Raw genomic sequence first — 15,898 nt, forward strand, 5'->3', positions numbered from 1 at the left:
TGGAAGGTGTTGAGGCATCGCTCCCGGCAGGCATCACTCCTGGCACTTGTCATTTGACAGATCATGAGTTATGGATCCATTCATGTCTAGCATGCCCATATTCAGATTGCAAAAAAAAAAAAAGCCTACAGTGGTACCGTGGATTAAGAACAGCTTAGTTTATGAACAACTTGGATTAAGAACGCTGCAAACCCAGAAGTAGGTGTTTTGCTTTGTGAACTTTGCCTTGGAAGCAGAACACGTTCCGCTTCCTGTGTTCCATTTGTAAATTGAGTCCCCCGCTGCTATGGGAAAGCACGCCTTGGTTTAAGAACGCTTTGGTTTAAGAACGGACTTCCAGAACAGATTAAGTTCGTAAACCAAGGTACCACTGTATTAGAATTGGCAGGAACAAGCAACAGTGTGAACTCAAGATTTCCTTCCTCAGTATGTGCAAATACCTGACTATATTTCTGTGCTGAGCTCTGGAATCCCCAGTGTGGTGCCCATGAGTCACACAACACCCACAGACAACCCCCTTGATACCTGCCAACCCTCTTGCTCCCCTTCCTTTTTTAAAAGCTTTTTTTGCTGAGGGTGTTTTGTATGCTTTTTTGTTGTTGTTCTGTTGAAGGATTGACTATTTGGAAATATGTTTCCCTGCTTTGGTGGGGTCTTTGTGTCATTTGGGGGGTGTTTTGCCTATTGTTTTAAGGAGCAGATTATGACCATTCTTATCCCCGCCCCCCCCAGTGAAATGAATATTTGGTGCTGCTCACAACAGTTTCTTAGATTTCCCATCTCGCAAATGTACATCTATGCATCTTTCTACAGAATGGTTCTTGAGAGATAAATACTGGAGGTGGAAGGAAGCTATGTTTTGACTTATTGTGTGGAAAGGTCCTTAGTGTTTATTGAACTAAGAACTTTTTGATATGCATATGCTATGAGTTTTGCTTTGTTTTTAAAATCAGGAATGGTGAGGATGTTCTTCAAATGGGGAAAACTCTACAAGACAAATGTTGACATGATTTTAAGTTTAATTAGTCTAGTATTCCAAAAGAGTAAGGGGTAGTAAAGGCATAGAAATTGGTTTTTTAATGCACAGATTATTCTACTGGATCTCTAACTGGATGTGCACAATGTTTCACTATCAGTTAGACAATTGGCACCAACCACTGCAGTCTGAGAGAATTTCAGCAATTTCAAAAAGGGTGGCTCGGGATGTGCGAAAATGTTCTATCCATTTAGCATTGTCCTAGATCCACAGTGCAGCGTCACCCACAAATGTTCTGCCTTATTTTGTAAGTACCTGATAGTAAAGCAAATATGACAGTCCTATGCCTATGGAAATGAAAACGGCAATAACTAGCAAGTTATAGGAGCTCACAATCTGAATAATTGCACTGGGCTCTCGTGCTCCCAGGATGCTGAAATGGAATTACAACATGGTGACATGATGGCACTGTAAGTTTCCACCCCCCCCAAAAAAATAAATTAATTAAAAGGGAAACTCGAGAGACAGCAGGAATAAGACAAATGGTCAGAGCTATTAATAGGATATAATTCACCAGTGCGGATGTAATACTATAGAAACATCACAAAATACCAAGAAAATTGCATAGAGGTGTGGAGGATACAGATAAAACCACTATAATTCCACCACCTTTTCTACTGGTATGGGATTATACTCATACCCATAGAATACCAGTGGTCTGGCAGTGAAGCTGATCACTAAGAAGGGGATGTATCTCACTGTTGGTGCTGGCAAGGCTGTCTTCCAATGCTGCTAAGTAGCAGCAGGTGCGCGGTGTACTGCTGTTCAGTCTCTGGATCAGGGCCAGATAACGCAGCCAAAAACACTGTAAGATTATTATTTTCAGCTATGCCAGTTGATGTTTCCAAGGGAAGTGTATTTTACACTAAACCTAAAATAAGTAAAGAATTGTTGACTGTTGTCTTTTGTTGCCAATAAAGCTTTCACAAGTGCAAGCAAATGCATCTTTATAATTTGCCAACAGCATAAATACTTGCTGCTGGCTCGGCGTGCCAGCTTTTTTGTTCTGTTTTGCAGTTGTGATGCAAAACAGAGGAATGAAGCTTTTCACTCTTGAACTTTTTCATTAAGGAGAAATAAGTACCGTATTTTTCGTCCCATAGGACGCTCCGTCCCATAGGACGCACCTAGTTTTTTTTTGGGGGGGGGGAAATAAAGGGGAAAAAATTTCCCTTTATTTCCCCCCCAAAACCAGGTCGGGGAAACCGAACCAGGTCGAGGAACAGCGGGATGGTGGCTGTCCCCCAAGCTTGTGGGGCTGGCCGATGTCTGTCCGGCGGGCGGGGCGCTCTGCTTCAGGGCGCCCCTTGCACCGGGCGGCAGGCTGCTATCCGCAGCGTGGGGAGCCCTCCGGGGAACTCCCGCAGGTTTCCCCACGCTGCGGATGTCTGTCCGGCGTGCGGGGCGCTCTGCTTCAGGGCGCCCCTTGCACCGGGCGGAGGCTGCTATCCGCAGCGTGGGGAGCCCTCCGGGGAACTCCCGCAGGGCTCCAACACGCTGCGGATGTCTGCCCGGCGGGCAGGGCGCTCTGCTTCAGGGCACCCCTCGTGCCGGGCGGCAGGCTGCTATCCGCAGCGTAGGGAGCCCTGCGGGACCTCCCGCAGGGCTGCCTAGGCTGCGGATGTGTTCCCGAAGCGCCGGATGCTCTGCTTTCAGGGTGCCCGACGCTCCGGGAAGCAGGCTGCTATCCGCAGCCTAGACAGCCCTGCGGGAACTCCCGCAGGGCTGCCTAGGCTGTGGATGTGTTCCTGAAGCCTGGAGAGCGAGAGGGGTCGGTGCGCACCGACCCCTCTCACTCTCTAAGCTTCAGCGAAAGCCTGCATTCGCCCCATAGGACGCAGCCAGATTTCCCCTTCATTTTTGGAGGGGGAAAAGTGCATGCTATAGGGCGAAAAATACGGTAGTTGGGAAAAGGTACTGAAAGTTACAGAAGCAGGAAGAAGCCAGAGTGGTTAGCAAGTTTACCAGTGGAGAAAGTCCACCCCCTGCCACACACAACCATCCGTGGTGACCTTTGAAAATGAACATGGTACTCTTAAACTGTTTCATCATTCTGTTTAGCATGTCTCTGCTCAAAGAAAAACACATAGTATAAATTATTAATAAAGTAATCTGAACTTCCTCCTTGAACCAAGAATTAAATGATGCAACAAACATGACTACTCACGTTTTAATGCATTCTTTCTGGAGGTCAGGTAATTTAAATCAGTTCTACCTGAGGAGTTAGCTATGGTTCTTAGAACCTTTCCCCAGGGCTTGGGGAAAACCAATATTCTCATTTCTGCATTTTTATTCCAGCACTCTTACTTTTCAGAACGTATTTATCATTTTGGGTTGTTTGCTTTCTTTTTTGAGTTGAAAATTGAAAAAGCTGGAGAAAAAAAAAAGGTAAAGGACCCCTTTACGGTTAAGTCCAGTCAAAGGTGACTATGGGGTAGCAGTGCTAATCTCGCTTTCAGGCTGAGGGAGCCAGCGTTTGTCCACAGACAGCTTTCCAGGTCATGTGGCCAGCATGACTGAACCGCTTCTGGTGCAATGGGACACCATGACGGAAGCCAGAGCGCACGGAAACTCCGTTTACCTTCTCGCCGCAGCAGTACCTATTTATCTACTTGCACTGGCATGCTTTCAAACTGCTAGGTTGGCAGGAGCTGGGACAGAACAATGGGAGCTCACCCCATCACGGGGATTCGAAGCGCTGACCTTCTGATTGGTAAGCCCAAGAAGCTCAGTGGTTTAGGAAACATACGTCTGGCAGGAGTGCACTGAAAATTTCCCAATGATTTCCCAGTGATTAAGAGATATATAAGGCTTACTGCTTTCTTTTCATCTAAGGGCCCATTCATACTGTCCTTTAATGTTGATAGTAAGCTTCCTGTAACCACCTTTAATTCTCCACTGTCCATATGATGGTTCTCCTCCAAATCACTGCCTTCCCCCAGTTTCCCCTCCCTCAATCCAGATTTTCTCATAACCAGTACTCTCCTTTTTAGAGTATCCCTGGTTGATTGAAAATGGGGAAAGTGTACCCATGAGCACAGCAGCACTTCCACTCTCATGCTCCTCAGTAACTGGTATTCAGAGAGTCAACGCTTCTGATACCAGAGCAAATATAAAGCCATCATGACTATTAGCCATCTCGCATTAATCCTCAATGAATTAAGGTATGGAGCTTCTGGGGCGCCACAACTGTGACAGCCAACGGAAGGCGAGAGGTGGAGGGGTAGGGTGGGTGTGGGTGTGCTGGATTTTAGCTTTGCAGAGGGGCGCCGCTGAAATTTGAGACATCAATGTTCGCCACTGTATAGACACGTGTGCCATTTTGTGTCTGAGGGGAATTTGCCTAACTACACCCCCAATCCTCCCTGACCACTGGCCATGCTGGAGGAGGGCGTCTGGTTGCCCCTACCCCCGCTTTCAGAGATGCTGCCTGCTTGCAATCCCATCCACCCATGCACTCTTCGTCTTCACACACCAACTAGTTATATAATAGAAGGCGGCTCCTTCTCCTCCTAGGCGCGCGTCGCGTGCCAGGAACGTGTGAACGAAGGAACCCGTGTCTTTCCAGGGTGGGCCCTACCCGTGCAAGCCGCAAGCGACCATTCCGGGCCCCTCGGCGCTTCCTGGCGCTCCGAGGCGGGCTGCTCCGGCCTGCGCGGAGCGGGGTTCCCTGGAGCTCCCACGGCCCCCACCGTGGAGGCGCTGAGGAGTTTTCCGAGCGCCGGCGACGCCCGGCCACATCAGCGGCCGCCTGCCTGCGCGCCCGCCCCCCTCCCCGCTCTCCCCCGGCCTCTGCCGCGCGTGCTCAGTGGGGCGGCGGAGGCGGCGCCGCTTCTTCTACCCGGAGGAGCTGCTTCTGCCTCCTCGGCGGCCGCTGGCAAGTTCCTTCCTGTGCGCGAGGCGCGGGCGGCGGCGAGGATGGAGGCGAGCGGCGGAGGAGCAGGCGGCCGCTGCTGCTGCTGCTGCCGTGGGTGGCTAGCTCCCCTCCCTGGTTCGCCATTGCCCAGGTAGGAGAGCGGGTGGCCCGAGGGTAGGGAAGGAGATGCGGAGGAAGGGCGGGAAAGGCGCCGCCACCGTCGCCGCCTCCTCCACCCCCGGAGATGGAGGGAAGGGAATCCCCGCGGGGAAGTGAAGGAAGAACGGCATCTGCCTCCGAGGCAGCCCCGGGCCCGGCTGGCAGGCTGGCTGCTCCTTCCTCACCAGCCTGACTTTCTCTCCCCCACCTTGTTAAATCATTATGGCTAAACTGGAATAGCATTTCCTCATCCCGAGCATCCCTCTAGCTCCCTCCCCTCCGCCCCTTTCCACTCTCCTGAGAAATTTTTAATACTATTGCGTCCTCTTCATATGCTGGTTTTATTTCTGTTTCCAGCCCCAGGGTTTGGGGTGGAATAAGCTGGGCAGAAAAGGCAAAGTCTCTTAAGTGGCTCCCCGGAGTGCTACAAAAATAGGTCACCACCTAAATGTTAAGATTATTGCATCTGCTGATGTTACCAAGGCGCTGGGCGTTTCTCCTTTCTAGTTTCGTGTTTGGTTTTGCTGTCATTTGCAGTTCAGTTGTACCGCTTCAGTTTGTGAATGCTAATGACGTTAAGGCAAGAGTGGATGGCTGTGCATAACTATAAATGTAGGATCTGCCTTTGTAATTTCACCCAGAAGTTGCTGCAGAAGGCAGAGTTCAAGGATGCAAAGTGAAAATTAGGCTCATTCAGAAAGTATTAGTTGCAATCCCGGACTGTCTAGAAAGTTCAATCTATATATTTAAATAGAATTTAAACAATCAACAACAACAAAACAACATGACTTTGAAAAATAAATGAGAATCAGAGAAGAAATAGTTGGCTGTTGCTAGTATAAAACAGTAGATATCCAAGAGTTCCATATAATAAACAGCGCCATATGGAATAAGCATTAAAAACAGCCAAGGTAAATAGTATGACAATATCCATCAATATTTGTTTGCAGTTATTACTTGGTGCCACAGATTTGTGTCAGGCTAACTTCGTAGTACACCTTGTGTGTGTGGAACCTGTTTGATGTGTCAGTAAATATGAATCCAGGATATCAACCTCAAATAGATTGGAAAGCAGATGCCTATAATTTTTTAGCCAGGTAAATTTCACCTGAATTTGACACCAAAGTAACCAATTCCTTCATATACATAGGAATTTGGAAAAAAAAACAATTCACCTCATTCAGCAGCTTTGGTATGCTGTCTTTTGTTAATCATTAGATAATGGGTGGCAGAGAAAAACAGGGGAACTTTCAAGCTGAGCTTACTTTTGAAAGGCTTCTGTTTAAATTAAGCACCCACATAAATTGTTCCCAAGAGAGCTTGCAGCCATAAAAGACAAACACAGAAAAGCAAAAAAAAAATTATTTATTTTTTACAAAAGTTGTCAAACAGTCATTTTTATTTATGGGAATGACAAATCATTGCACACTGTGTGAGTAATGACAGTCTCAGAAGTGCAATGGTAATGCCCCAAGATCCTGAGCTATGTTTTGTATACATGTCAGTGACGGCAACAGAATTAGGTGGAAAGGAAGCAAGATAGTGGATAGGTCTCCTCCATGTCATCTTCGTGATGTCAGCCACAACAGAGACAGCTAATGGAGGATTGACTAACAGTGCATTTCTATACATGTCTACTCAGAGGTAAGCCTATTGAATTCAATGCAGTTTACTCCTAGGATTGCAGCCTAAATCTCTCATAGGTTTATGCCAAATCTTATACTAAGTGCCCCCTGATTATCTCTCATATATACAAATACTTACTTTCATGATGGGTCAAAGGCAGGTACACAGAATGGCAGCATGGGGATGTAGCTGCTGCTATTCCGCCTTAATTGCTGCACCCTTGAAACTCATACACTGTGAATGGTTAAATTCCTTAGAATATGTTGTATTTTTGTGCAGTTGGGAATAGTGCTTTTTTTTTGTCAAAGCTAAGTAGCATGCTTAGGAATCTTGCTAAGTTCACAATTTATTTTGAGCAGAAGGGGCTCACAAATGCTTAAATCTTAACAAAGTATGATTTAACTGAGTTTTCAGTTCTGTAGATAGTGGTTAAGTTAGCCCTGTAATTATGTTTGCACTACCCTGCATGACTGTTATTTGGCAGATAATCAAACTTACAAAACCAGGATGCTACTGTATTCACCGTCACTACAACATTCATTGTTGCACTTGAGTAAGGTTAATATGAATAAAAACTTAAAATAAAACTTTACGTATTTTTCCTGGTTTATCTAAATCCGAAAATACATTTACTTTTCATTATTTTGGACAGGTAATAAACATTTGGTCCCTGCTTTGCTGTAAAGTCAAACATTCATTATGAATAAGGATAGTAACCTGTTTAAGACAGTATTTCAAACTGGCACACATGAGTTCCTTGCTTTTGGTGGCTTCTGGTTGTGACAGGTGACTTATGTACTATGAGGTGTCAGACAGTAAGAGCAAACTACAAGCGTGCATTAATTACTTGTTCTATGCCAATTTGTCATATCTACCTTTTATCAGTAACTTTGTACCTGCAACAAAAGGTTGCAGTGTGTGTGGCATGCTCCTATTCAGGATTCCAGACAGACAGGCATTCCCTCTTGCATTCCTTCCCAGTTTCCATTTTTCTTCTTTTCAACACTCAGCCATCATTACATGCCCGCTGTGTATACTCACTTATCATTAACCACTTTGGGCCCCCCCTGCTCCCCCCCCCAAAGTGATATTTATACTTCTGCAAGCATTGTGGTTCCCCAAGCCTGCTGACAACCTCCCTTTTATGAGAGGATAGTACTGTTTTGACTTGTATAATGGTAGGCACCTGGAGAATGAGTTCTCTACTAGCAAGATGTCACGGTTTCATTTCCACATAATTTCCACAAGTATATACAAACAAGATGGTGTGCTTGATTCCTATCTACATATGCATCTCAACCAGTGTTAAGATTTTTGAGCTCAGTCTGAGGTCATATCATTTGGACTGACGTTGGAAACGTGCAGACGTGTACTCGGTCAGGGTTGACATAGTTCATTTTTGTTTCAAAACAATTGGGGGGGAGGAGAACAACAACCATTAGTACCTCTAAAGGATATTGCAGAGCTTGTAAATGTGCAGAATGGGGCATTCCAAATTATCAATGGACTTGTTGTTGTTGTTTAGTCGTTTAGTCGTGTCCGACTCTTCATGACCGCATGGACCAGAGCACGCCAGGCACTCCTGTCTTCCACTGCCTCCCACAGTTTGGTCAAACTCATCGTAGCTTCGAGAACACTGTCCAACCATCTCGTCCTCTGTCATCCCCTTCTCCTTGTGCCCTCCATCTTTCCCAACATCAGGGTCTTTTCCAGGGAGTCTTCTCTTCTCATGAGGTGGCCAAAGTATTGGAGCCTCAGCTTCACGATCAGTCCTTCCAGTGAGCACTCAGGGCTGATTTCCTTAAGAATGGAGAGGTTTGATCTTCTTGCAGTCCATGGGACTCTCAAGAGTCTCCTCCAGCACCATAATTCAAAAGCATCAATTCTTCGGCGATCAGCCTTCTTTATGGTTCAGCTCTCACTTCCATACATCACTACTGGGAAAGCCATAGCTTTAACTATATGGACCTTTGTTGGCAAGGTGATGAGCGCCTCTATTATAGGAAGCTGCCCTACACTGAGTCAAACCATTGGTCCATCTAGCTCCATATCATCTACATTGACTGGTCGCAACTGTACAGTGCTTCAGGCAAGAGTCCCAGCCCCAGCTGGAGATGCCCAGGATTAAACATGGGACTTTATGCATGCATGCAAGCAAGGCAGATACTCTATGTCTAGTTAGTATAGAGCAGGAGCACATTATTGTGGACTTCCTGCTTGTGGACTTCCTGTACATATCTGGCTGGGCTTTGTGAGAACAGAATGCTACCAGATAGATCTTTGGTCTGATCTCCTTCGCTAATGTTATTATTGTTAATGCTATTCCATTGACGATGATTTACTGCGGACACCCTCTGACTGAACTTCCCACACAGTTATGCTTCTCGAGTCGCTTTGAAGTCAATACAAGTTAGGAGTATGGATACAGGATTTTTAGTAACTGACGGAATTCAGACATTAGGCAAAATTTGTTAATCATTATCATTTATTAAATGTGTATTCATTCAAAGATCACAGGGCAGTTCACAACATAAAAATACAAAATGAGAACACAAAATACATCACGGAAAACCAAAAACAAACCAGTAACCCCCATCGCACAAGCACATTTAAAAGGCCATAGAGTGTTAATCAGCCAAAGGCCTGGTTTTAGTTATGCCAACTTTGGTTTGGTGTGCTGTCTGAATTTGCAAACCATTGTTCCACCTGCTGCTCTACACTCAAGAAATTGATGTTATTTGCAAATAAGGAGATGGCTGGGGGGGGGGCGGAGGAGATAGCGCAGCAGAGAGGAAATGAAAATAGATTGTGCACTTGGAAGTTCTAAACCAGGGGTCAGCAAACTTTATCAGCAGGGGGCCGGTCCACTGTCCCTCAGACCTTGTGGGGGGCCAGACTATATTTTTTTTGGGGGGGGAATGAACAAATTCCTATGCCCCACAAATAACCCAGATATGCATTTTAAATAAAAGGACACATTCTACTCAGGTAAGAACACACTGATTCCCGGACCGTCCACGGGCTGGATTTAGAAGGCAATTGGGCTGGATCCGGCCCACGGGCCTTAGTTTGCCTACCCATGTTCTAAACTATGATTTGGTGTAATTTGAGTTGAGTCTTTGTCTCTCGTGGAAGAAGAATTTCACCCATTGAGCAAAAGCAATTAAGCAAATCTATCTAGGTTTCTCTGAAAAGTTGTCATTTATTTTTTATTGATTTTCCATAAAGGTAAAGGTAACGGGACCCCTGACCATTAGGTCCAGTCGTGACCGACTCTGGGGTTGTGGCGCTCATCTCGCTTTATTGGTCGAGGGAGCCAGCATACAGCTTCTGGGTCATGTGGCCAGCATGACTAAGCCGCTTCTGGCGAACCAGAGCAGCGCACGGAAACACCGTTTACCTTCCCGCCCGAGCGGTACCTATTTATCTACTTGCACTTTGACGTGCTTTCAAACTGCTAGGTTGGCAGGAGCAGGGACTGAGTAACGGGAGCTCACCCCGTTGCGAGGATTTGAACCGCCAACCTTCTGATCAGCAAGTCCTAGGCTCTGTGGTTTAACCCACAGCACCACCCGCGTCCCTTGGTTTTCCATAATTTTTAACAAATTTGTCAGCAAATTAATACAAATGAATACAAATTTAAAAGCTGACTTCTCACCCCCCAGATGTTCCCTCTATTTTCCTCCCTCCTTTGCTGCTCCTAGTACAATAACATTTCCAACTTTCAATTCAGAATTCATCTCTGAAAAGTTGTAATACAAGAATGCAGGTTGTGCAAAGCTCAGATCAATGTACAGAGGTCATGCGTAGAGCCAGAAGGCACAACCCCCACCCCCACCCCACCATGTGTTGATTCTACACACACGTGTTGTGCAATTAGCTGTTTGGACAATGAATCGTGTTTGGGAGCTGGGAAAGTGTAAACAACTGAAGGAAAATATATTGTGTTTTTGCATTTTATTTTTACTTTTGCAAGTAAAAATAGAAGGAAATTCTGTTGCAAGTAGAAGGAAAATATATTGTAGGCAACAAAGAACAAGGAATACAGCAAAGTGAAACAAGATCATCTGCATTGTAGACATAGCTACCATTCTTAAACATTATGCCCTTTGTAAAAACTGGCATAATGGGTTTTCCCGTAGGACCCTTCTAACACTGTGTCAACGCAGACACCATTATGCCTCATCATCCTAAGTACCTATTTGCTGATCTTTGCAAGTATGAAAGCAGCCTGTTAGGTTCTGAGTAAGCAAAATACTTTAAGCGTCCTAAGCTATGAGTAATATTTAATGAAGACAATGTGATTATTGATAATCCAGTTAGGCAGTTAGGAAGAATAAAGACTTAACAAGACCTATCAGTCATATACTCTATAAGCCAAGAGACATGGTAGGTGTGAAATCATTTGAACTACACTATGCACAATTTTTTTAGCATGGAGCAGTTTTATACTCCCGTCAGACTCCATTATCACATTTTTTTTGGTATTGCTTACTCCAACTGCTAAAATTGAAGATTTCTGTTTAAAATATCTTTTAACTACAGGTCCATGTATTTATTTACTAGGTTGGAGGTTTTAAAGAGGCAAGATAGATTGTTGCATTTGCAGAACATTCCAATGAACAGGTTTGTAAAGTGGTTCTGCAAGTTTCCGTCACTTCTATTATTAGCCAAAAATACTTTTAAAAACAAAACGAAAGGAGAGCTAAGTAGATGTTGAGGAGAGTACTAACATTTATGGAGTAGTAATTGAGGATATTAATTCAATTTATTTCAAAAAAATACACATTACAACAAACTAATACTTACGAAAAATAGAAATGGTTACTCCCAGAAACTCTGAATAATTCCAGAATGATGAATAATTTCAAAGACTCAGACAATAATATGCAATTGTGGTGCCAACTGGCATGTTAGAAGATTTGACCGACTCCTGTATCTTAGTACTAATGCTGTGGCTCTCACCCAAATTATGTTATATCATCATCATTTCCTTGTTGTTGTGTTTTAGGCAGAATGATCTTATGCTCCAGTTTAACATGACCACCATTACACCAGAGCTTATACTGGTGTAGCTAATTGGCACCCTGTGCTTCTCAACAGAACATCAAAAGCACGGTAATAGAAATAGAAAAGAAATCTCTATCAAAGTAGTGAAAAAGTTCACTTCCACAGAGTATCTGGCAACATCATCACCATGTAACTATCACCACATCACTTCTAACATTGCCCCCGTGTTTACCAATGCTTAGAAGGCCTCAGAAAGCAAGCAGTGGTAGCAGGAGCACTATGATAAAGTCATTTCAACAATTCCATAATTTCTTCCACACAGAAGGTACAAGCATAACTACCAGAAAGCATTTAAAGTGTCTCACCAGGTTAGGGAGATAGCAAATGCTTAGAGTGAGGGACTTCTACAGCCAGAGATTCAAAGTCAAACTCAGGGATAGGCAAACTTGGCCCTCCAGATGTTTTGGGACTACAACTCCCATCATCCCTGACCACTGGTCCTGTTAACTAGAGATGATGGGAGTTGTAGTCCGAAAGCATATGGAGGGCCGAGTTTGCCTATGCCTGGTCAAACTCAAGCATTTGTGGACAAGCCCTTTGTCAGAGACAAATATTGATGTGCTTCAGGGAAGTGGAGAAGAATGACTGCAGGAGAATCAGGATTTTGTCTTGCAGAAGGAAAAGATATGAACCAAGCTGGGTTTTTTTCCCATTCCACCCATTTCCTTCCCATTTTGCTGCTGGGGTTGTGCCACCATATGACTGAGAATGATTTAAGATTACAACAGAAGATCTTTAATAAAAATACATTTTAAAAAACAAAAAAACAGTATAATAGCATTGCTATAACATATAACTTCCTTGGAGTAGATGCCTGTGCTATCAAGTTTTAGAAGCCAAAAAAGGCAGACGTGTTAACATGTTTACTGTGTTCTTTTTAGATCCCAGCTTTGTTGCGAAATTGCTCAAGACCAAAAGTTAGTGAAAAGAAATCTTTCTACATAACAGACAACTTCACAACGTGATCGGCTGTATCAAATCAAATATCTCTATATAACCATTTGATGCATCATTTAAACTTCCCTGGGATCTGAAGCAATCATCAGAACAATATTTTTGAAACAGCATGACTAACTGTAAAGGAAGATCTGTCAGCAAGAAAACAAATGATAAAGCCTATCATGGAGAAAGTTTTGTAAATTGGACTATAAATCTAAATACAATTCAGTCTGACAAGTTCTTGAACCTGCTGTTAAGTATGGTTCCAATTGTTTATCACAAAAACCAGGAAGAAAGACATAAGAAAGTGAATGGTCTCTGGCAAGATGGATTACAGCCATTAGGGCATGGTTTCAGTGTTAGGACTGACCAGCACATGGATTATCATCATTTCTCAGAATCAACTTTTCATAATGGTAGCAATGGACATAATTCATCGAGCTGTAGCCCAAAGTATGATAACTTCGCAGGATATAATTATTCAGACAGAATGGACATGTCAGAAACAGATATTATGCTGCAGGACAACAACGTATCTAGTGATGGTGAAGAAGATACCATTGTGGAAGGCAGCAAAAAACAGCCAAAAGAATCTAGTAGCATTATGGCATTACAGATACTGGTACCATTTTTGCTAGCAGGCTTTGGAACAGTATCTGCTGGGATGGTTCTGGATATTGTTCAGGTTGGTATTTCCTAAGTATGGCTTTAAATGTACACATTCTGGTTTTTTTTCTGACATTTAATATGGTCCTCTATATTAAGGCTGAAGTACGTGTTCTTGTTTTATTGTAATGTTGTTTGTTCGTTATGTAAGGCTACTTACACACACACAACTTCTGAGTGGGTTCTTCTGTAGTCAAGAGGGAGCTGAAGATTTTGTTTGTGATTTGAGTTCTCAAATGTTACTTAGGTTCATATGAGTTTCAGGAGGTTAATTGTCCTTGTATGTCAGGGAACTGCCATCGGAGCCAAGAGTGGAGGTAAGGCTCCCCAATGATGCAGGAGAAGGGACCAGCAGGGAGAGAGAGAACACTTCCTTTGGGGAAGGAAATTGGCGTGACACCAGGAAGAAAGGGGAGCAGGGAAGGACTTCGGAGAGATGGCTCCAAGACTCTTCCACAGAGACCAGCGGGGAGAGCCCAGGACCTCCGCTGGCCACGCCCACTCTGCGCAGAAGACTTCCGCGCAGAGAGGCTAGGCGGAGACTTGGCGTCAAAGAGCTTTTATGTTGGAAGAAGTTCAGGAAACGCCCACTGACGGATTCTGCCAGTGACTGACACAGCCACGGAGAAAGGGCTGTCCAGCCAGGGAAAGGTTTAGCCAGACAACGTTGCCTAGAGCAGCAGCCCCCTTACGCACGAGCAACCCCAATTCCCTTTACATTGTAATAAACTTATGTTCAGCACATGTTGAACAAGATATTAGTCACGCCATTTTTCTAGTTTCCTTTTCTTAGTCTACCCACTTCACTGAGTGAAGCTTTATTCCCCCACCCCCACCTCTAAAATCCATTTTCGCTGCTTTAGAATTTGTAGGGAGGAAATGAGGTCATTTGGCACAAAGGCAGAATTTTCAAAGCCAGGCAAATTGTGTAAAGGGACACCACAAGCGCCATTATATTTGCAGGATCTTTAATATCAACTGGACGCCACTCCAGTCTCCATGCAGTGCAAGATTCCAAGGGCTTGTGTTTCCTTTTGGGAACGAGACTCAGCAGAGACTGTGGTGCCTTTAGGATATATGGTTTACTTGCACACATGTACAACCTGAGCCTGCGATGGAGGGGCTGACAGCATCAACACCTCAAAAGGGTCTTCTTCCTCCCATGGATACGGCCTTAGATTCGAACAGAAATCACACATCATGTTCTTTCTCTCCAGCTTGCCACTTTACTTCTCGTTTACCAAGAAGTTGAGGGAAGCTTTTAACGTTTGATGTATTACTGTATTTTAATATTTGGTTGGAAGCCGCCCAGAGTGGCTGGGGAAGCCCAACCAGATGGGCGGGGTATAAATAATAAATTATTATTATTATTATTATTTACATCTCTCTCACATCCACACATCAAACTCTCTACTCTAAACTCCGGCTTTTATCTGTTGAGGGCCCTGTTCTCTTTAAAAGCTCATCACCCAGGTTAACACCTCACAGGAAGCTAGCTTGGCTTGACCAGATTTGAGCACTTGCTGAATCCAGGGATTAATTAGACGGGTCTGGCACCCACAAACTCCTAGCGCTATCTTACAAAATATTCACATTTATATTTCAAATTCCTCAGTTTGCTGGTTGGAAATCGAATTAAGGTATGTTATTTAAACTACTTTGGTCCTATTGAATTAATCTTTAGGGCAAGATGAATTACACCTAAGGAACCTGAAGATGCAATCTGAGTCTTTGGCTATAATTTTTGAAATGTACCAGGGGACTGGATGTGCTGGGACACTCAGCGCATATGTGGTACATTGGATCTGTAAAAGGGGTGTGGGGAGAAGATCCAGATTACAGATTGTTGGTCAGCTGTGTTCATAACTGGGAAGCTTTGAGGACAAATAATTAAGGAGTTAGTTTGGAAGCATTTGGAAAAGAACACGGTCATTAAACACAGTCATTACAAAGAACTAGCATGATCTTCTCAATAACAAGCCACGCCAGGTTTACCTTTATTTGGGTAATCTCGATAGCAAAAAAGGTTATATGGATGTAGTATATATTGATTTCTGCAAGGCTCCCACAAGGCCCTCCATTATATTCTTTTTGACGCCTGTAAAATGCATGCTAGACAGTGTTACTGCTAAAACGAGCTGTTCTTCTATATCAGTGCGAGCTGCTAAACTAATGGCAGTGAGAAAGGCCATGATACTTCTTTTCCTTGCAAGTCCCACTGAGATATCAAAGCAGATTAGCTACTCAGTTACAGTCTTTGGGCTTTTGATATGCTAGTTACATAATACTGGCAAGGGAAACAACAGCTTTATGTATTCAGCTATGATATGTCATGAATGTTTCTGTACTGTTGATGGTACTGATACTGGGGAAAATATATTAGATACTGAACTGATTTTGGCTTTATTAGTTACTGAGATTCATGAATATAAAGTATATTCTGCCCTTGGTAATATCTAGATAGAAAACCCTTTCCAATAAATGTAATTTTGTGTCACTATTTTTAAAACATTTATTTTATTGTGTTTTTTTAATATATCTATTTT

General features: G+C 43.8%; 1 protein-coding gene across 3 annotated transcripts in view; it reads left to right on the forward strand.

Moving 5' to 3' along the window:
• Positions 1-4,594: 4,594 nt before the first annotated feature.
• Positions 4,595-15,898, forward strand: part of SLC41A2 (solute carrier family 41 member 2) — a 43,956-nt gene continuing 32,652 nt past the window's right edge. The window contains exons 1-3 of one of the 3 annotated variants that reach the window (XM_083574113.1): positions 4,849-5,043; positions 11,689-11,795; positions 12,629-13,371. In XM_083574113.1, coding sequence (XP_083430239.1) covers positions 12,814-13,371 — 558 coding nt within the window. In that variant the 5' untranslated portion in view covers positions 4,849-5,043; positions 11,689-11,795; positions 12,629-12,813. Of the gene's footprint in view, positions 5,044-11,688; positions 11,796-12,628; positions 13,372-15,898 lie in introns of all 3 variants that reach the window. The other 2 variants (XM_083574114.1, XR_014539166.1) reach the window with 2 other exon arrangements.

Source organism: Podarcis filfolensis (genome assembly GCF_964270895.1).
Source record: "Podarcis filfolensis genome assembly, chromosome: 10".
In the NCBI taxonomy this organism is placed as follows: Eukaryota; Metazoa; Chordata; class Lepidosauria; order Squamata; family Lacertidae; genus Podarcis; species Podarcis filfolensis.